This window comes from Conger conger, chromosome 2, assembly GCF_963514075.1.
Source record: "Conger conger chromosome 2, fConCon1.1, whole genome shotgun sequence".
NCBI classification, from domain to species: domain Eukaryota; kingdom Metazoa; phylum Chordata; class Actinopteri; order Anguilliformes; family Congridae; genus Conger; species Conger conger.
Genome location: NC_083761.1, coordinates 43,589,467 through 43,611,327, shown reverse-complemented (window position 1 = coordinate 43,611,327; position 21,861 = coordinate 43,589,467). Strand labels below are relative to the sequence as shown.

Here is a 21,861-nt window from a genome sequence, read left to right as displayed (position 1 = left end):
TTATCCTATGTCAGAATTTTTAAAGTAAATGTTCAGGCTGCAGTGGACCTATGCACATTATGAAACAACTGATCATTGGCTTTATTATTGCCGGATTACCAGTCAGTTTTGGAAGGAGGTACATACAAACTGTAGTTGGATTTCACAGAAAATCAGTCATTTACCTTATTTTGAATTAGAGCACATCATTTTCTATTTTGACAATCTGGAAGTTAAAATATCTTATTTGACTAATGTAATCATATTGTAATGTGGCGAGGTTCCATGATGAAGGACTGAGACAGAGTGAAGTTCATACTCAGTCAAGCTTTATCCATTGTATTACTTTTCAATGGGAATCAGAGTCTACATTTACACAAGCAACTGTTATGCTGTTTAACTAACATTTATTCATTTAACTATTTGTTTCATTCATAATAGTCTCTTACATACCCGGTAGAGTGCCCCGTGCACTTGGGTGACACCCCCTTTTTGTGGCGTGGGGTGCAGACCCCCCAGACCTGGTCCCCTGGGGTGAAGTCCCACCCCCAACAGCGGGTGTCATAGCCCCTCTTCTGCTGGGCCCCGAAGCTTGTCTGGACTTGGGGGGCCCAAGACATGGGCGACCTTTAAGCGCAGCTGTACATGCGGAGCTTGACGTCTCCACTGCCCCCGCCCAGTAGAACCTTCCCTGTAGGCAGTGGAGCGTCTTTGATGGCTCCAAAGTGCCCCAAGCCACAAGGCCAGGGTCTGGGGCGCCAGCAGCTGCAGCAGGCCGCCCCCCATACCGGTGACCTCTATCTCCGGTGCAGTAGTCCCCCCATCAGGATGAGTGTGGCCCACTGGGAGCAGTACACCTTGGCTTCTGCATCAGATGCCACAGCAGCCGCCTCCTTGCCTCCAGCCACATCGGGCAAGTCTGGGAAGGTACCACTCGGTTCCCGGAGAGCCCAACTTTGGGTTTGGAATATCCTGGGTCTTGTGTCGCGTGTTGATGATGAAATCTTTGATCAACTTCATCCCCTCTTCTGACACCAGTGTAATGTTGTGAGGTTCCATGATGTAGGACTGACACAGAGTGAAAGTCAAACTCAGTCAAGCTTTACTAGAGGAACTCACAACAAGGAAGGCATGCTGTCATGCTCCATTGTACGACTTTTCAATGGCAATCAGATCAATGTTAGAACACTGTGTTCTAGTATGCCCCACCTGTTATAAATGCAACAATTTTTTTGTACCATTCTTTGAAAACTCTAGAGACTAGTGTGCATGAAAATAGATTCTGTACTCAAACTTCCCTGTCTGCTGCCAACAATCATTCCACGGTCAAAGTCACTTAGATCACATTTTTCCCCATACTGATGGTTGATGTGAACAAGGTCCTCTGACCCGTATCTACATGATTGCATGCATTCCACTGTTGCCACACAATTGCCCGATTAGATAGGTGGCAAAAGAGGTGAGGGTGGACAGATTAGAGGTAGGTTCCCCTGTCTGGGGGTCTGAAGTTCCTCCATGGCTAATGATAGAGTCAGAGAGACATGTCAATCATGGATGCATTAAGAGAGGAGGAAGCAGGGGATCCTGCTTGGGTAGTGGGGGAGCATTTGCAGAGAGTTTGGGGTGGATATCTACAGGTGTTTACTGATGGGTCGAGGCCGGAGCCTGAGAGTGGGAGGTCAGGGTTTGGGATGAATATTCTCCAGCTTGGGATCAGTCAGAGCAGACGGCTGACAAACAGGGAGTGTAAATGTCTGTGCCCTACAGCCACTTTGAGTATGGGAGTTTAATCCGGGAGTATTTGAATGGTAAATGGCAGAGGGAATGGGGGGAGAAGAATATGAGTATTAGGTAGTATTTTGGAATTCAGCCTAGTATTAAAAGGAAGTGGAAAGTGAACCTGAGCAGGAGGGATGAGGTTAAAATGACTAGGTTGGGCTGGGTCATTGTGAATTGGGGAGTAGTATGGCACTCATTAAAAAACACAAGGATGTTAAATGTATGTATGAAGAGGAGAGAAGGACCTTATTTAAGAAGCCTGCTGATGTGGGTGTACATAAATTCAGTTTAAGGACCATACTGGGAGAAAGAGATCAACAGAGTGTCGTGGAAAGAAAAGTTATCCAGTTCCTGACGACAACGGCTTTAAATCCCAGGGTATAGTACTGGATAGCGCTAAGGAGGAGGGCTCCTCCAAACCGGTTGGAGGCAGCAATGCGCTGACCGCGCTTAATATACTCAACTAAAAGAAGAACAAGATGTTCTAAACACATCGTTGCAGTTGGTGGTGGCTAGCTACCTACCAGCAGCAGGTCAGGATGCGTGCAGCATGGGAGCTCAGTTTTTGGAATCGGGGGGAATTAAGCTCTTCCGAATACTAATAATATGAAATCTACAATTTACAAGGCAGGGACAGTCTCCTCTTGGATTAAATAAAGAAAGGTAAGTTAGTTAGCTATTTACTTGTTATTTACGTTAACATTAGCCGTTGCGTTTGAGAGATGCTTGGGCCATGATAGATAGCTACTTAGCTAATTCTGTAGCAATCAGCACGTTTGTAATGGTAATTTATCTAGATATTGCCAGTTAATTGCTGGCTGTGGGACTTGATGAACACCCCGCCCCTATATATATATATATATATGCACAAAATAATATTATTTTGAATTTGATTTACCTGGCGTTAGCTACCGATGTCGTTAGCTGATGCTGGATACACTGCGGTTTTCTGATCAAGTTGATTGCATAATCGGCATTCATTTTTTTTTTTTTTTCATTTTTATAGTTAACTGCCTCAGTTATTAATATCGCGTAGAACGTCTCTTTACAGGCAAAATAGCTTCCCATTTCAGCTAAGTTCGGCGGCTAACGTTAGCTATAATCGCTTGAATAACTTAGCTAGCTGTTGTGGCCGTTAACCCTAACATTATAAATATCTCATGTTTAAACTTTATGGCTGGTTGTAAGTTACAGTCCGTAAGTTGCGCCACGTAGGATACAAATAAATATTAGAAAAATGTTAATTACGTTATTTATTTTTAGCTAAGCACGTTGGTAAATTATGTAACGATTCTTCAACACACATGCTATAACGAACATATTATTTTGACTAATTAGTGATGTCAATTTCTAGGTGTAAATTAGCGCGTGGATGCAGACTGATAAACTGGTAACACAATAACACAAGAGAATTAGGTACACCGCGTTTGTGGTAAAGGGACAAACACCAATCGGGTCAAGCAAAAGCAGATATTGTGCAAAAAGTTATTACACTGGCAGATTATTCGTATTTATCCCGTTAGTTGATGTTCATGCATTAAGATAAATTATTAAATTCCAAGCAACTGCAAGTTGTTTTCCGTCCGGGAACTATCGCGATGTGTGTTGATAAATTAGTATGTCACGATGTGTACAGACATGGCCTCTATAAGCCTTTTCTGTATTATTTGCTTCAGCTATGGCCGTTTTGTTGTTGTAGCCAGTAGTTCTTGGGGGATGGGAAGGGGTAGAGGGCGGAAATCTCTGGGAAGAGTTTACGGGCGAGAAACCACGGGAGAAGAATATTGCAAGGTCATGCGGAGGGGAACGTGACACGCTGAAACATTGACAAGTCTATGGAAACTACAAATTGCAAATCGGCAATTACCATTTATGTACCATTATTTCGTTTTCATTCCATGTGCGTTTAAACCATGTCATAATTAATACGAAAATGCAAAAGCCTACTTCAAGTTAATTACGCACTTGCAAATGCAAGTGCAAAGTAATTTCATATTCAGTTTTTTATTTTTATTTATCGACATCTACAAAAAACTCTGAAAATGAAGACCCACATTTTAAACAACAGTTTCTAATAGTAACCGTATTATCCATGACCAAAATCTAATAATTCAATTGGCCCTTTATCATTTAATTTTCGTATGTTTACAGCACAGGAGTAACATACATAAAATTATGTTGTTTCCCTTTACATTATCATTTTTATCCAGTCACGCAAAACCCCTGCCATAAGTCGAATTGATAACGCAAACCCTGTTTACATTTTCATTTTCAAAGTCAAGAGACCTGTCAATCAAACTGTGTCGGCAGGGGCTCTCTGGCGTTACTTTAACTCGCCGTGTTCCGAACGCCAAGTCACCTCACTATGTTCCTTCCAGTGCAACTTTCATGAAGAATAAATAATGCTAATGAGAGACTGCGAACCTGGCAGGCTTATGCTGCTCAGGCAAAAGCGTTCCTTGTAAAGACACACGTACACACACGTTTTATGTAGACTATATCAGTTTTTAATTAATGTTAAGATTAGCCAGATATTATAGAGATGTGCCTGTATAACAGAGTGCAAAACTGTAGTAGTTGTGCTTCAGGTGCTGTTCGGAACATGAGAACATGAGCTAAAACGGTCTTCCAAACACAAGGAAGTTGTGTAGTTATTTGTCATTGTCTATAATTATTGGTTCAATTCACATGAATCCAAGTGTTTTGCTATCTGGGATAGGCAATAAGCAACAGAGCGGCCGCTTTCCTGTGTTCTGTTCGGAACAGTGAGTCTACATTAGCTTTCCACTATGCTTAAGGCTCATCATTTTCGTTTATTTTTTTTATGAGAAAATCCAGCATTCTTCAACCTACTGGGCCTTGAAACGCCAAAGTCAAATATGACTGGGCCCCAGCACAAAAAAGTTTGAGAGAGGCTGATCTAGTGCGCAATGACTGAGTCACATTCGAAATCTAAATAACTAAATAAATATGTTTACTCAACAAATTTGAATTTCAATGTTTCCATGTCCAAGTCCAACATTTACTATCACCCTAATAATCACGTAGCCTAATGAACAAGTAGCCATGTGCGCACTGCGTAGCGCACAGACGAACACAAATACAAGCTTCTGCAAATAATAATTGTGCAGCCCCTCCATCGGATAATCTCGTTAATATTTTTCAGCATGTAGCGACAGTCAAAGATAAATTGTATGTGGTGAAAAACAATGTTATAGTAACTTGTGGGTGTTATGTTATTTAAGAGAATAAAGTAGCTATAATAAGTCAATACATTAAAGGCAGTAAGACATCGTACTTTAAAAACATGTCAATACCCATGTTAATACATGTAAATCACCCAGCTTAACGATTTAGGAGTCCTTTGGCATGTGCTTCCTTTATTGCAGCGAAGAAAATTACATTAACTCCCTTGTACTACCGTCTTTTTCCCACCATGCTCTCTTTCAAAACGCACACACAACAGGCGCAAAACTCCACTCACTCTCTCACCATTCCCAGCAGCCTCACATACACACACGGACCAATCACCAGATTCCCACTGCATACCCTCATTTACCAACAACAGCGATGGTTCATAATAAATGATAATTCCAAGAACATTTAAAAGGTGGAGAAACATCAATAAGAAAATTTTAAATCTTATTTAATCAAACAATTCATACGTGGTCAAACTGCGGACTCAGAGCTTTCATTAAAGGGTATTTTTATACATTTTAATGCAGTAATGTAGCATGTAGTAATGACAGCACTCATAAATGAATCATGTTTTGTGTTTGGTTGCATATCCTTTGCATACCATGACTTCCTGGTGTCTGTGATCAATCTACATCATCAGAGTCTATATCTTATTTTCAGGTTGTCCTGTGATACTATGGAATGAGAACCATTTTGTTTTTCTTTGGTAGGCTGCTGTGTGAACATTCCATTTAGCTGTGTGTATATCATGGATATTGGCAAGGCTGGAACGCAAACTGACCAATAGAGACAATGGACCGGACCTATCTGTTGTATAATCAGCTGTAAATGATGCTGATACAATATGGAACACATTTGTTTGCTAAGGGGTGTTAAGTTGTCAATGAGACTTTGCAGTGGATATGAAAATAATTGTTTCTCCTAAATATTTTTTTCACTTCAACAGGGAAATTCGTCAGGAGATTTGTTGTAGTTTCTACTGCATATATCTGGCAGCAGCATTATGGTCTGATGCTTATTTGATACCTTGGACCCTTGATGACTTAACGCCATTAGGCCAACAAAAAATGTTGTCATTGAAATGTTAATTTAGTTTGAAAATGCAATAAGTATTGTCAGTAGGCTACATTTTCCCCATAAATAAGATGTGGCCCCTAACGGTCATGAGCAGTTTCGTTAACAGACGGTTAACCCTTACCAAATTGGGTGGTAAATGTTTACAAACACTGATGATTTGTCACATTCCTATTATCAATGATATTGGACATCTTTCAGTCCAAACCCGGACTTATTCTGCCACCAAGTCCAACATGGATCTAGGTGAACTGGTTTTCATCATAGAATTAAGTTAGAATTTAAAAAATGTTTCCCATCCACCAGTCCAGCCTGTCTGAAATAGTGTTGAGTCATGGTTTCAAATGGTATGATGGGTGTCCGCATGTCACGATTCCCCTTTCCCCTGGAATGCTCCCTGCTGATAAGTTATCAGTGTCTTGTCCACTAGTGCAGTGCTACACCCTTCTACAAGGCAATGCTATTTTTCAGTTATGCCATTTTGTCGGTGATAGTTCAGTTGATGTTGATTCTTAAACAGACTTAACATGTGAATTGACGTCTTAAAATGATTAAAGTAGACTATCGCACTCAAATGTATTTTTTTTGCACCATTCTCTGCAAACTCTAGAGACTGTTGTGCAGGGGATCAGCAGTTTCTGAGATGCTCAAAATGCCCTGTCTGACACCAACAAAGTCCTTTTGATCACATTTGTTCCCCATTCTGACGTTTTGTCTGAAAAACAGCTGAACCTCTTGACCATGCCTGCAAGCTTGTATGTATTTAGTTGCTGATTAAATATTATCATTAACAAGCTGGTGTGCAGGTCTACCTAATGAAGTGCTCACTGAATGTATATCTCCCCCCACCCCCAGCTTCCCTGCATGTACAGTTAGGGTTAATGGATGTGTGTGTGTATATGACTAAATAAATGTGCAAATATATTGATGTTACTGTACAATATGTCTACAAGTGCATGTTTGCCCGCCTAGATATAATTCCTTTTTCCTTGAAGGGTTTCGGGATGAGGGAACGGGCCCCTGTCACCCCCTCCGGGGGCATCACTCCAATGCAGCAAATGCTTGCCTCTGGGACTGGAGCCCTCCTCACATCCCTGTTTGGTGAGAAATTATGTCTGTTCATTGTAGTCTGAGAAAGCATGAATGCACTGTACCTGTATTGGTAATAGAATATTCATATATAACAAGGATTTCAATAGTTCCTAAGCAGGGGTGTCCAGTCATAACCAAAAAGGGCTGTTGTGGGTGCAGGTTTTTATTTTGGCCCCAAAATACTAAACAAACCTGCTCCAAAAATGGCCTTTTCAGGTAGGATTGGACACACTTGGTCTACAATATCAACAAAATGTAACTCCCAATTTACAATACAGACAAGACATTGGCAATATTACAAATTACTGTTACTGTTTGATATTATTAAATCTTTACATACTATGTGAACGCAAAGCCCCATTTTCAGCAGCCATTACTAACGTTACACTAGTGCATGAGATGAGTATTCCTGTGGAGAAATGTCAAGGAGGATATCAAACTGAGCTGAGCAGAATGGGAGAAAACGGGAATTGGAGGAATAAAATGGCAAATAAAAATGAAACAATTTTTAATCAATTCTTTGTCTTCTTTAGTCACACCACTGGACGTAGTGAAGATAAGACTGCAAGCCCAAGGATCACCATTCTATCAAGGTATTGATAAATATCCATCTTCTGAGAAGAAACTGCTGCACTCTGCCAACTTCTTAAATTGCTTGTCTGAGCATGAATCTGATACTCTGCGCTGTGCTGGACCCTGTAAATTTCATACCTCAGGATGGAATATTTAAAATGGAAGTCATCTTGCTGCACTGGATTTCACAGGATTTCACAGGATTTCTGATTTCACCATTTCCGCTAATTTCTTATGTTTGAGCCACTGTTTCATATGTATATTTCTTCCCCTGTGTTTGACTTCCTGAAACCCAGTTGCAATTAAGTGATATTACCACAGGTTGTGAAATACTTCCCCTATGTGCTACATACAGTATATTTTATATTTTTTATGCCTGTTTTTGCTTATTTTTTATTGCTAACATTTTGAGTGTTTTTGGAACCATTTCTAACTGCAGTAATGGAACAAGCAATATTTTTTATTCTTTTTATAATTGTTTTACATACGATGGTCTCCAAAATTGATAATTATGCACAAAGAATACTGTAAACTAAAAGATAATACCATTATGCGCATCATTTTCCAACATGTGTAAAGTTTAGTGGCTACAATGTAATCTGGCAAGCGTGAGTCCATGTGCATTTATTATCTTGAAAATGGTCCGTTGAATGCTTCAGCTAATGTCAGAGGAAAAATTAAAGCTATTTTTTGTTCATTCTTCTTTGTTCTTTGTTCTTTTTTCTTTTTTTTCTTTTTTCTCAATCTGCCCACTTTGCTTTTTGTCGGTTTTCAGCTTTGGCTGTTGATTCTGTGCCCTGGAGCAATGTTATACGTCCATCTAAGTGTGAGTATATGTTGCTTTGCAAATATTTTTAGGAAAATAACTTTTCTTGCTGTCACTAACATGGCAGGCACATAGTTGCAGTTGGATATGCACGGTTATGCATGGCAGGTGGCTGCCTCAAGCCCACGTTGAGGCATGGTACTTTGCAACAAGGTGTGCATCGGAAAATCTGGTGTGTTTTTTGATCACTCACTCTAACCGAATACTACAAACGGCAAAGCATTAAAAAATGTTTTACTGACGGTTTAGCATGCACAACAGGTGTTCATGTATTTGTGTTTTTTGTGTGAAAAAAACTCTTAGTATTTTTTTTGCGAAAACACTGGGTATTTGTTTTGCCACTTTACTCTGTAAAACATCTTTGTCTTCAGCGCTATACAAAAAGAAATTGAATAGAATAGTAATATATTAAAGATAAAAATGCATTCCAAAATGTGAGATGGGAACTGGAGGGCCTTTACCACCTGACCTATTTTCCCTCCTGTTATTATTATTAGTAGACGTGTGTACTCATTGTTATCCCTCTCTCTCTCAGTACAAAGGACAACACAATCTCCTCAGATTCACCATGAACCTGAACTGTTATATAAGAACTCTGGCACAATAATTATTTGAAAAATAAACCCAAGCACCATTCCTAAACACATGTGCGGTGTAATGAATCTGTGTCCCAACAAAGCTCAGTGGTTGAATATTAACTGAAACTTGGAAGCTGCATTTAAGTTTATCCACTGAAATTGAATATATATAGATGTCATTGAATTCAGCAAAGTGTCATAGTCACAGTCTACTGGCACAACTGGTAAAAATAACACCTTGTCATTTCAGTGTGTTTTGGTTTGAATGGGCTGAATAAAGCTCATGCTTCATTTGAGTCACCGTTTGTGTTTTTATTTATTAACCCTTTTAGTCCCAAGAGGGCCATAGGGCACGCTCGACTTTATACTGTTTCAGCCAATCAAAGTTACTGCTATACTATTGTTTTGAGCCCCTATTAAAACCCTACTAAATTTTCTCAAACAAAGCCAAAACCCCTTGGGATATGGGTGGAGCCACTTCATATTTGGATTGGGGCTGAATTTATTAAAAGGGAACAGACATTCCACCCTGTTCACATGAGTTGGTGTTGTGAGTTACAGATAGAGATCGCAGGGTGGAAAGTGTCATAGCATTGAATCAAGCCTCTGCCTGCCTTCAGAGCTGATATACGTAGATGTGTCTATTTGGCCCAGGCCTAGTCTCAGTGAGCTGCTGTAATGATTCACTGTTTTGTGGTGAGGTATTTACTTGTCTGCCCTATATATCAGTGTACTAAGGTATTCTTTTCGGTGGTGCTTACCTGTACTGTTTTTTCTTTTTTCAGGGAAATGCTTTGTGTACTGTAATGGGCTCATGGACCACCTCTATGTTTGCCAGAATGGCGCAAGCTGCACCAGCTGGTACAAGACTTCCACACATTTCAGCGGAACCCTAGTAAGATCCTGGCCGGCTCCTCCCCACTATGTTCTGCTCTTCTGTTCCATGTTTTATCTGTAGTCCGCCAGTTCCTTTTTGCTATTCCGTGAGCGCTAGGTATTTTGGGGATGTATAATAATTTGGTACATTATCAGTTTGGAGTAAAACAAATCAAAAGTTACATTGGAAAACGTTTTTTTATTTACTATTTTCCAATATTTTCTGAACTGTATATACAGTATAGTCATTGCATATAGGTACGTAAGTCAGGCAAGGGACCCCCCTACAGTACCTAGAAAAAAAAAAGAAATAAAAAAGTCTATTGATCTTATTTCTATTACTTTTTTGCTAAATGAGACAAAAAACAGCCATTAATGTCTATTTGACTTGTCGACCAAAAAATTACTTTCAATTAGCTTTAAAAAAAAGCTTTCTACTTGAGAGGGAAAAAGATCCTAAGTCTTATTACATGACAGTTGTTTATTTTTATTTATTTAATTATTATTTAATTACTTATTTATTTTTTGCAGTACAGGGGTCTGCGGACCCCCTGTTGAAAACCCCGGGGTGTTTTAGGTGTGAGCTAATTGGCAGTAAAAGTGAAATCAGAAAGACCTGATGGATTTGCCTGTTTCTCACCATGTTTCTTCAGGATGCGTTTGTCAAGATCACGCGCAATGAAGGAGTGAGGTCTCTGTGGAGTGGGCTGCCTCCAACGCTGTAAGTGCACCACGGTGACCGTTTGCCTCGCAGTGAAATCCTGCCATTGCACAACGGATGGGATCTTTTAGCAAGTTGGAAATGTGTTCTATTCGGTCCCCAATCTGAAGCCAGGCTGAAGAGTTGGCCATGGTACACTCGATAATCCTATTAAAATACAGGCCTATATACACTCATAACAGACCTACTGGCTTATCTGACATTTTAATGTCAGTTTCTGGTTGAGATTGACAGACCAGTAAAATCCTAACTGTTATGTAAGTGCAGCATATTTACAGTGTGTGCATCCTTGCACTCTAAGACTGTTGGACCTTGAACACTGCATGTGTTCGATTGTCCGTGTTCACGTTGCTGTAAAAACTGGGACTATCAAAAGGCTTTAAAAACAACTGAGATAAAAAGTTATAATTTATTTTACCAACCCAGAAATGAACATCTGCCTTTACCATCTCCTTTTCAAACTGATAGACACTTAAATGGCATAGACGAATAGTTGCGGCTGTGTTCCATTTTAAACACCAACTCCTGGCTCAAATAAATCAATCAACCAATTAAATTCTATTAATTGACCAACTCTGGTGGCTGGTGAAGGGCCATTCCTTCACAATCATAGCCTGAGTAAAAGGGCTATTAGGAAACCGAGTCCATCTCGTTTCCAGAAATGTTCTGGAATAATTTGGCCTGAGGGCCTGACGCTGCGGGTTGAGAGTGCCATGCTGTGAGGACTTATTTGAGGCTCTCAGTGTATGACGTCATTAAAAATGTAACTGCCTATCAGCAATAACTGAAGACTCTTTGCTTTTGCATAATGTCAGTGTTGTGCTTTGTTAGAATTCACAACACTAACAGCAACACATTTTCTTGAGACAAGCTACGGGAACATGTTGTATTACAACAGCAATTTCAAAAGGTAATGACTTCTAGCAGGCTGGGAATGATGCGCCGATTAGTGATGGAGAGAACCTCGGGGTGTTCAAGACCAGGTTTTACACAATGCTAGATGCTCTGTACAGCATAAAGTCTGTCCTATAGATGGCCTGTCCTCAAACGTTCTTGTGTTCTTCTGTGGTGTTGACTGGTCGTGTTTATGCAAATGTCTGCCCTCCTGTTTGCTCAGAGTGATGGCGGTACCAGCCACTGTGATCTACTTCACATGCTACGACCAGCTGAGGGACTTCCTGTGCTTCGGGATGGGCTACCAGGGGATTCAGGTCCCCCTAGTGGCAGGAGGCCTCGCCAGATGTGAGTGCGTTGTCCAGGGCAAGGCGGAAGAGAAAATGCTTACTGCACTCTCCACCGACTACATGTTGTGCTTGAGTTATGAGTCATTATGAAAGCTCCACTCTTGTTAACTCAGTATTGCAGTTCATTCTTTATCATTCACATTCCAGACCCATCCTGTGCTTACACTGTAGGCAGTGGCTAATTATGCAAAGCTCTAAGGTGCTTGGGCACAACAGAAACAAGGCTTAAGAGATTTCCTTTCAATCTTATTAAAAGGGTTGATGATAATTATGGCTGGTCCAAATCTGGGAGCAAGGACTAATGAACGAAAGTGCTGGTTTGTAAGGCCACGTAAAGGTTGTGCATCTTACCTGCCCTTGTACATATTTGCTCCTGCTAGCAGCGTGGATTTCACCATGAAGCCAACCATAATGCATGTGAAAAGGAGTGAGTCGGGTGGCTTAACGTGGAGTCAGCAGGACCACCACAGCTTTGCTGCGGCCATTTTTCCATGAGGAAAAGGCAAATGATGTAGCTACTTGGAAAAAGTGAGCAGTGTCTTTCTGTTTGGCAGTGGGTGCGGTGACTGTCATCAGCCCCCTGGAGCTGGTGCGCACCAAGATGCAGTCTCGGCAGCTGACCTACAGCGAGCTGCGGGTGTGCATCCGGTCCTCCGTGGCCCAGGAAGGCTGGCTGTCCCTGTGGAGGGGCTGGGGACCCACTGTCCTGCGGGATGTGCCCTTCTCAGGTGACTCTCCTTTCCGTTGTGTCCAGGACCGCTTTGTGCAAAAGCATTGCTGTCCCCAAACTAAACTTCTTGTGTAAATTCATTAGAACCACAGTTTGTTAAATCCACATGAAAGGAATGGTGCTAGATAAAGGAATTAGACCAGATAGCTTTACTGTATACTCACAGTACTACATTACTGCTGAAAAAACCCCACAAAAAAACCGCTGAAGCTCGGTTTTGAGATAGCTGGTTGACCAGTTCAGACTAACTCCATACTCAACATGGTTTGGCCAGCTTAAGCTATCATTTGGAACTGATGGTAGCTGGTCATTTCAAAGCTGGAGTTTTATACCGGGGTTCAGTTATAGTTTTACTTATGTAACATTTCCCAGGGCAGTATAATTCTCTGATGTTCTGTCTCAGTGAAAGACAGCACCCTGCTATGTTTGGCTACAGAGATCTGTCAAATGAAGGCTGACATAATGAACACCTCACAATGCTTTTGGCTCTCTGATCCCCAGCCCTGTACTGGTTTAACTACGAGCTGGTGAAGGCCAAACTGTGTGCTGGCTACAGCTTATCGGAGGCCTCCTTCATGATGAGTTTTGTCGCCGGGGCAATCTCCGGGGCGGTGAGTAGTACTGCATCTGTAACGCCTGGTCTTGATAACACAGTACAGGCTTCTCCACAGAAGAGCGGAGTGGTGCTTAGAACCTCCTGTAGGTTAAGCTTTTTCACCTCAAGTAATTTACTACATTCTGGTGCATTAAAACCACCCAAAAATGCCTTCAAACAATAAAGGCTAGTTATCAAATTAATCTTAAATTTAATTTTCTCTGAATAAACAATAAAAAGGGCAACAAAAATACATATGTATGAAGACACTAAAAAAGAAAAAAAATCTGTATTAGAAGTGAAGTTTAAAGATTAATCTCCAAGTTTTATGACTTAAATAGGTGAGATTTCTGTTAAAACATTGTTACAAGACCATTATAAATCCCTTTCTATCTAAAGGCTCACTGACATGTTGACTTACCCTCTGCCTGTGTTTATAGTCCTTAAATTCTGGTTTCAAATATACAGTTGACAGGCTGTTACTCTGTACCAAAACATTACACAGCTGTACAATAATTCAAGCTCATTGGTTGAAAAATGGTTCTAATTGCCACAGCCAATGGCGTGGGGGCTTATTCAGATTGTTCGCATGTTGCTGCCCAAATTGTACTCCAGACAAGCTATCGCTGAAGCTCTGTATACTATTGCTTATTATTCTAGCAAAGACTACATATCTACTTATAAAACAATACCAGTTCGCTATTGGTAGCAACAAGCAAATTAGCCATAGTTATCCTGATGAATTTACAGATATCCACCTGAGGCAATACGAACATAGTAGCGAGCATTGTTGCACATGCGTTAGCCAAATAAGTTGCTTGCTCATAATATAGTTGGTTAGCTAAAGTGAAAACTTAAAAAAGACAAAAACTATAAATAGTGTTGTGCAGCACACTAATCAACATTTCATTAAGTCACTTTTGGCGAACATTTTCTTACTAGAACACTACGGCTTAATGGGTAACCAGTCGGGTTTCAACGGTACACAAACAGTTGTGGTGCAAGTGAGGGCACAGTAGGCAGTGCCTCTGTTACATTCTTTGGGTAGAACCCTGCAGTATCCAAAATGTCACCAAACGCAACAATGAGAAGAAAAGAGAGATCATTCTGCATCATGATAGTGTGTGAGGCAATGGTAGTTTATTTCGTTTATGTAGTGTGAAGCTGTACTGACAGTTTAGGTGCATTTGTTCATGGTGCTTACGACTGGTGAGGAGTGGTTCACAGGTGTGTGTGACCAATGTTTCCTGTGGGAGTTATAAATGGAACATTTTTCTTTGCTGCAGTGTGCTATTCTATTGGATATGGGCTTCATATTTACATTTGCGTAGTTACAGTGGGAGCAATAATTATTTGATCCTTTGCTGATTTTGTAGGTTTGCCCTCTTACAAAGAATGGAACTGTGTAGAATTTTAATCATAGGTACATTTTAACATTGAGAGACAGAATATCACAAAATAATCCACAATAACAACATCATATGTTTTATAAATTTATTATCGTATTTTTGCATGAAATAAGTATTTGATCCCCTACCAATCAGCAATAATTCTGGCTCCCATAGACCAGTTAGTTTTCCATTACGAAGCACTCCTAATCTCAACTCATTACCCAAAACACCTGTGTCAACTCGTTACATCGTTATGTAGCTGTATAAAAGACACCTGTCCACACAATCAATCAGATTCCAACGTTTCCACCATGGGCAAGACAAAGGAGCTGTCTAAGGACATCAGGGACTAAATTGTAGACCTGCACAAGGCTGGGATGGGCTACAAGAAAATAAGCAAGCAGCTTGGTGAGAAGTTAACTGCAATTATTAGAAAATGGAAGAAACACAAAGTCAGTGCCAATCTCCCTCGGTTTGGGGCTCCACGCAAGATCTCGCCTCGTGGGATATCAATGATCATGAGAAAGGTCCGGGATCAGCCCAGTACTACACAGGAGGAGCTTGTTAATGACCTGAATGCAGTTGGGACCACAGTCACGAAGAGAACCATCAGTAACACACTACACCGTGAAGGATTAAAATCCTGCTGCGCATGCAAGGTTTCTCTGCTGAAGAAGGCACATGTACAGGCCCGTCTGAAGTTGGCCAAAAAACACCTGGATGGTCCAGAGGTGGCTTCGGAGAAGGTGATGTGGTCAGATGAGACCAAAATAGAGCTATTTGGCATCAACTCGACTCGTCGTGTTTGGAGGAAGAGAAATGCTGAGTACAACCCCAAGAACACCATCCCCACTGTGAAGCATGGAGGTGGAAACCTTATGCTTTGGGGGTGTTTCTCAGCTAAGGGGACAGGACGACTTCACCGTATCGAGGGGAGGATGAATGGGGCCTTGTACAAGGATATTTTGGGCGACAAACCTCCTTCCCTCAGTGAGAGCACTGAAAATGGGTAGTGGATGGGTCTTCCAACATGACAATGACCCAAAACATACAGCTAAGGCAACAAAGGAGTGGCTCAGAAAGAAGCATATTAAGATCCTGGAGTGGCCTAGCCAGTCTCCAGACCTAAATCCCATCGAAAATCTGTGGAGGGAGCTGAAGCTTCGAGTTGCCAAGCGGCAGCCTCAGAACCTTAATTAAGGATTTGGAGAGGATCTGCAAAGAGGAGTGGACCAAAATCCCTTCCAAGATCTGTGCAAACCTGGTGAAAAACTACAACAAACGTCTGACCTCTGTGCTTGCCAACAAAGGTTTCTCCACAAAGTATTAAGTCCTATTGTTCTATGGATCAAATACTTATTTCATGTGAAAATTTATAAAATTTATATGATGTTGTTATTGTGGATTATTTTGTGATATTCTGTCTCTCAATGTTAAAATGTACCTATGATTAAAATTCTGCACAGTTCCACTCTTTGTAAGTGGGCAAACCTACAAAATCAGCGAGAGATCAAATAATTATTGCTCCCACTGTATGTAATGTAGAACATATATTATTCCCCTTTGTTCATGGTGTAGATTGTTAATTTAAGGATACTAAACTTTAATACTTTTACTGTCCCTAATAAGGAGAGTTGCAGTGACATTTTCAATGTCACATGAACCTGTACGTATATGTTATATTGTTGAACAAATATAGGTTGGGTGAGCTATTGTGAAGAGGTGATGCTGTGGGAAAGTGGCCCTGTATTGTGAAATGACCACTAACCTAACATAGCCACCTAATCTATGCCTGGGATGATATTGGATTTTGACACCCTTACATGGCAGTCGCTGAAAAGATACGCCCATCGACCCAGGATGCCCTGTTTGACAAGGGCTTTTCTCTTATCTAATCTCACCAATGTCAACGTGCGTACCATAGCTGGCAACAGACAAGGCGGGCTGCCATATGGTATATTGTATCCAATGATCAGTTTTGTAATGTAATAATGTATTATTTACCTGATTCTTTCATCCTATGCAACTTGCAGTTGACTAAACTATGTAGGAGACAATCCCCTATGGAGCAATGCAGGGTTAAGGGTTACATTTTCTTGAACAATAATTCCTTGCTACAGAAAATAACTGTAGTACCACTAGCCTTGGCACCAAACAAATCAACTTCAAAACAGTCCTTTTTTTTTTTTTTTGGATCCTAGTATGTAGATCTGTAGCACTAGTATCTTGAGGACCCAGAAGCCAGGCTGTTGAGTGTTGTGCTGGTCTCTGTGTGACAGGTAGCAGCAGTGATGACCCTGCCCTTTGACGTGGTGAAGACGCAGAGGCAGATTCAGTTGGGGGAGATGGAGATGCTGGCAGGTAGGACGGGGAAGGGCCTATGGCCGAGGAGGGGGGTAGCAACGGGCCTGGCTCCCATCTGGGTTGTGGTCACTCCCACTCTCAGTTTGACCGTGTCACTAAAGTTGACCCTCTCCCGGTCTCTCTCCCCTCTCTGACAGGCTATGGTGTCGGTGGCGTGGTGGACTGAGGGGGGCGGGTCTATATTCAGCGTGTTGTTTGCACCCCCTCCTCCCACAGAGACAGGTGATCCACAGGGCCTCGCAGGGAAGATGGCCGCCGGGGTGGGCTCGACTTGGCTTAGAGCGCAGGGCCGTGCCACTCCTTTGTGGCGGAAGCCACTGGAAGACTTGGACACACTTTTTCCCTTGACTTGTTTTTATTTTATTTTTGTCCTTTTTTTAAAAAACATTTCAGAATACATTTGGTGCCCAACATGGCAATGTACACTCAGTGTGCACTTTATTAGGTACTTATTAGAATGATTTTTTAGACTTCTTGTTCTTCTGCTGCTGTAACCCATCCACTTTGAGGTTTAACACATTGTCTGTTCCGAGATGCTCTTCCGCATACCACTGTTGTAATGCGTGTTTATTTGCATTACTGTCACCGTACTGTTAGCTTCGACCAGTCTGGTCCTTCTCCTCTCACCTCTCTCATTAACAACATTAGCAAGTTTTTGCCCGCAGAACTGCTGCTCACTGGATGTTTTTCTTTTTTTTCTTTTTTTTCATCATTCTATGCAAACTCTAGAGACTGCTGTGTGTGGAAAAACCCAGGAGTTCAGCAATTCTGAGATACTCAAACCACCCTGTTTGCCACCACGGTCCACTGACTAAGTCACTTGGATCACATTTCTTCCCCATTCGTGTGAAAAACGGCTGAACCTCTTAACCATGTCTACATGCTTTTATGCATTTAGTTACTGCCTCATGATTGGCTGATTAAATATGTAGCATTAACAAGCTGCTGTGCAGGGCTACCTAATGAAGTGCTCATTGAGTGTATATATGAAATTACTGCTCTAATTATTAATGTCCAATTACCTGCAACAATCACCCCGTTCCTGACCGTACCCCACTTCCGATTTGAGTGTTGACATCCATGGTTCTCCTCTGAGACGCATGTTGCTGCCACCACTCTAAGCTTGTATTGAGTGGAGTTGAAGGAGGACCTTTGATATTTGGATATAACATGCAGTGTATGGGTGCCTGATCCACCAGCGGGGTTTGGTATATAGCGATAAAACTTGGACCTCTAAACAGAACCCTCCCATACCCTGGGCAATGTAATCGCTAATTGCTTGTTGCCCTATGGAGTAGGGTAGTCTATTTTGTGAATCAAAATTTTGGACCATCTTAAATAGTTTTTTTACATTGACTTTACATTGACACTTCTTGTGTTTTTTACCAGCTTGAAAGGTCATTCTAGTTTCCCTAGCTGCGCTGTCGCGGTCTTTCGACAAGGCAGTTGGGTCCTAACCCTACTTCCATGTGGTATCAGACTTTCCCACCATCATCGTCTTCATGCCTTATTATGTTAGATAACATAGCAACGTAATATAAACCCCAGGAAATCGGGATTCTAGATGCTTCATGAATTGGCTGTGATCTGGCCTACTCACTCTAGCCAATGTGGTTGAACAAAATGCTCTGGGAACCTTAAGAAATGTCTTCCAATGAAGCCATAAGTGAACCACAGCTAGAGATTTAAAACAGTCATTTTTTTGTAAACTTTGTTTCGGTTAACCGTGTAACCATTCACACTGTGGAGCAACATTTGGCACTGGCACGGTCTTATTTGATCTGAGACCATGCGGCTCATCCATGCACCTTTGGCGAATGAGCGTAGCAGCCTTCCTTGTTTCGTTCCTTGTTTCAATCTTTTCTTGCTTTTTTTTGGGGGGCTAGAGAATCATGTCTTTCAATCAGGATTGTGGACACATGGGGCAGGGCGAAAGGGGTGGGTTAAGTTAAGCAGGTATGTGCTAACTTTGTCATTCCTGGCCTGTACCCTTACAGAGTCTGCAAAGAGGAACAGTTTTGGAAGAAGAAAGGAGAGAAGATGGCGTCCCTCACGGCTTTCTGGTCACTCGTCTTGGAGATGTCCGTTTAGTGACTAACTCTGCCTCTTCTTCTCCCCGACACAGCTCCAGCTAAGAAGCCCTCATCCACCTGGCAGATCATGAGTAGGATCCTGGCTGATTCGGGCTATAGGGGACTCTTTGCAGGTGAGAATTGGCAGTAGTTTCAATTTATTGGGGCTTTTGTCAAACATAAAGATCAGGTTTTATCTGAGAACTGGGGTTTTGCCATTTGGTTATTTGAGTTCTCATTGATTTTAGAAAGTTTTGCGAGCAGTAGTCATAATGAATCAAGCCCCAATGCAAAATTACCTGAATTGAAATGAATAAAACAATCCATCAATACAAACAAAAGAACATGTACTAAGAGGTTTGTATGTGCTGCTGGGTGCCGCAGGGCAACAGGCCGATGTGTTCAGAAAGAAAGGGGACTGCTGAATCAGGTCAAATGCATATTGTAATTGTTTTGGATTCAAATACTTTTCTATGCTTGACTGAGCTTGTGCAAACCCCACCTTCTGGTCCTCTTGGTTGGCTCATTTGTCAAGATTAATCAAGCACAGGAAAAATATTTGAATCAAATACAATGATGTATTTGACCCAGGTCTGCACTGAATGGCTTTTCTGCCCTGCAGGCTTCCTGCCCAGAGTGGTGAAGGTGGCCCCGGCCTGTGCGGTCATGATCAGCACTTACGAGTTTGGGAAGACCTTCTTCCAGAAGCTGAACCGGGAGCGCGCTTTGCGGGCTCTTTGAGAGCCACTGCCCCAGTCCACTGCAGGGTGACTCCGGAAAACACGTTCCCATCCATCCAAACAGTTTAAAACAAGCACATTCAGCCTCTAAGATATGATGGGGGCTTAATTTATTAGCACTTAACGGCAAAGTCACGTTGTCTGAAATATGTTATTGAGTGTCGCAAAGAAAATGATCAATACATTTTAAGAGAATCCATGAAAAAGGGTATTTTATGGCTGAAGATTTAAGTCATTATGTGTCCAAACTCAGTCTAGCTTCTAGTCCAGGGGTCGGCAACCCTGGTCCTGGAGAGCCGCAGGGTGTGCTGGCTTTCATTGTTACTTGGCATTAATTGATCAATGAAAGCCGTTGATTACACAGTCAACTCACCTTACCTGGTTTCTTGGGTCTGAATTGGTTGCTTATTTTAAGGTGGAGACGAAAGCCAGCACACCCTGCGGCTCTCCAGGACCAGGGTTGCCGACCCCTGTTCTAGTCCCTTGTGCAGTTGTTGGGCTATCTACCCACAAACATTAGTTTGATGTAGACATCAAAGTAATTGCACCATAAGGCTTACATACAAGAGATTACACATAGTATACTACTATGCAATCGTATACAACACCATCTGGCTCACCACCACTCTGTGGCCTTAGCCCCACTCAGTGGCATTTTAAACTGTTTGGATTGTGTATTTCTGACCTGAAGGGGGTAGTAACCCAAACCGCAATGTTGGAAACATTTCGAACTGAGAAACCTGAGATTTCATTTGCTGTAAAAGCGTGCCTTTTCCCCTTGACTCTTGGCACATTGTTACTAAGGATCCAACGTTTCTGCTCAGAGGCACCACCGGCTGACCCAGCCTGGGAACAGTTCTCAGGTGTGGCCGTGCGTGGAGAGGAATGGGCAGTTGGAAGGTATGCTTGGCTGGCTGAGCTGGTCCGTTCTGCTGCCTGGCTGTGCATGATATGGAGACATGGCAACAAGACAAACGGACGAGACCTCTGGCAGCGCCTATTGTGGACTGATACATGCATGAGAAACACACCCGTCAGCTGCATCTCCAACTTCATAAGCTTTTGTTCCGTTAGTTATGTCCGTCTTATTTTGCGTTAGATATTTTTTTTCTTTGTAAGCGAATGTGTGAATATCGGGGCTATGATATTGGCTCAACTGCACTCTGCCCATCACAGTTCCTTCTAGGAGAGCTTGGTGATGGTCCTAAAAGGCATTTGAATTGGTCGGCTTGCAGAATTGAGGAAGGTCTGGCATTTCCTCACCCTCTGAATGTCGACATTTGAACCAGACTCCTATAGCATGTGTGGACATTCAAGAGACTGCCGAGGCCTTGGGATGGAATCCCTGCTAGCTCCTTGGTCGAACTGTGACTTCCAGGTCAACCAATGATCTCCCCACTGGCATTCAATAACCAACCCACTGTGAAACCACCTCCGGGACGCGGACCGCTTGAGTCTTGTCGCAGACAAAGCCAGGATGAACCACTCGATAGTGAGACAAGATCGAGTTGTCAGGCAAGAATATTTCCATAGTTCAATACGTAGCAATATTGACTTATTGATGACAGCAGTTGTGCTTTACCTTTTGTTTGGTAAGTGTCTTACATGTTCATTTCTGCCTACTGCATCCTTCAGCAGGATAATTGCCTCAGACACTTCTGCTGTTATTTTCTGGTTTGATCAACCTCTTTGTTCTAATTTTAGACAGTGATAGGACATTGATGAAGGGATCAATTAAGGCAGACCACTATTCTAAAGTAATCAACCTCAGGAAACTGAAGGGATATTTAATATTCTCTCCCACTGGGTAGATTGGAGACTGACAACCAACTATTGATCAATGGAGATTGGGCCATGTTGATCTGCTGCGATGTATTTCCAGTGATTACTTTTTTTTTTTTTTTTAATGTTCTCATGAACTTTGGTCATACTCAAATGTAAGCTTGAAAGGATAATAAAGCTTGTATTTGATAATCTGCTTTTTTTTCTGCTGTATTGCCACAAGCACACCATGGAATTTAAATTTAAA

The 21,861-nt window shown here is 41.8% G+C and overlaps 1 protein-coding gene across 5 annotated transcripts; it reads left to right on the top strand.

Annotated features, from left to right (window-relative positions):
* Positions 1 to 2,245: 2,245 nt before the first annotated feature.
* slc25a39 (solute carrier family 25 member 39) lies at positions 2,246 to 21,806 on the top strand. 5 transcript variants are annotated; one of them, XM_061233036.1, is made up of 13 exons: positions 2,246 to 2,421; positions 7,026 to 7,131; positions 7,656 to 7,715; positions 8,471 to 8,521; positions 9,885 to 9,994; positions 10,629 to 10,696; positions 11,814 to 11,938; positions 12,495 to 12,668; positions 13,172 to 13,281; positions 16,936 to 17,017; positions 19,146 to 19,226; positions 19,715 to 20,096; positions 20,285 to 21,806. In XM_061233036.1, the coding sequence occupies exons 2-12, from the start codon at positions 7,035 to 7,037 to the stop codon at positions 19,831 to 19,833; spliced, it is 1,077 nt and encodes a 358-aa protein (XP_061089020.1). In that variant the 5' UTR covers positions 2,246 to 2,421; positions 7,026 to 7,034; the 3' UTR covers positions 19,834 to 20,096; positions 20,285 to 21,806. The 5 variants fall into 5 exon arrangements, with proteins under 5 accessions (XP_061089020.1, XP_061089023.1, XP_061089024.1 ...); XM_061233039.1 differs by lacking the exon at positions 20,285 to 21,806 and adding an exon at positions 17,158 to 17,242 and having other exon boundaries at positions 19,018 to 19,226; positions 19,715 to 19,783; XM_061233040.1 differs by lacking the exon at positions 20,285 to 21,806 and adding an exon at positions 17,158 to 17,242 and having other exon boundaries at positions 19,715 to 19,764.
* The last annotated feature ends 55 nt before the right edge of the window (positions 21,807 to 21,861 follow it).

Excerpts from the sequence above, each read along its gene's own strand:
- slc25a39 (XM_061233036.1), top strand. The coding sequence starts at position 7,035 with ATGAGGGAACGGGCCCCTGTCACCCCCTCCGGGGGCATCACTCCAATG. Across the intron at positions 7,716-8,470 it reads AGGATCACCATTCTATCAAG|CTTTGGCTGTTGATTCTGTG; the intron begins GTATTGATAAAT and ends GTCGGTTTTCAG. Across the intron at positions 12,669-13,171 it reads GCGGGATGTGCCCTTCTCAG|CCCTGTACTGGTTTAACTAC; the intron begins GTGACTCTCCTT and ends TCTGATCCCCAG.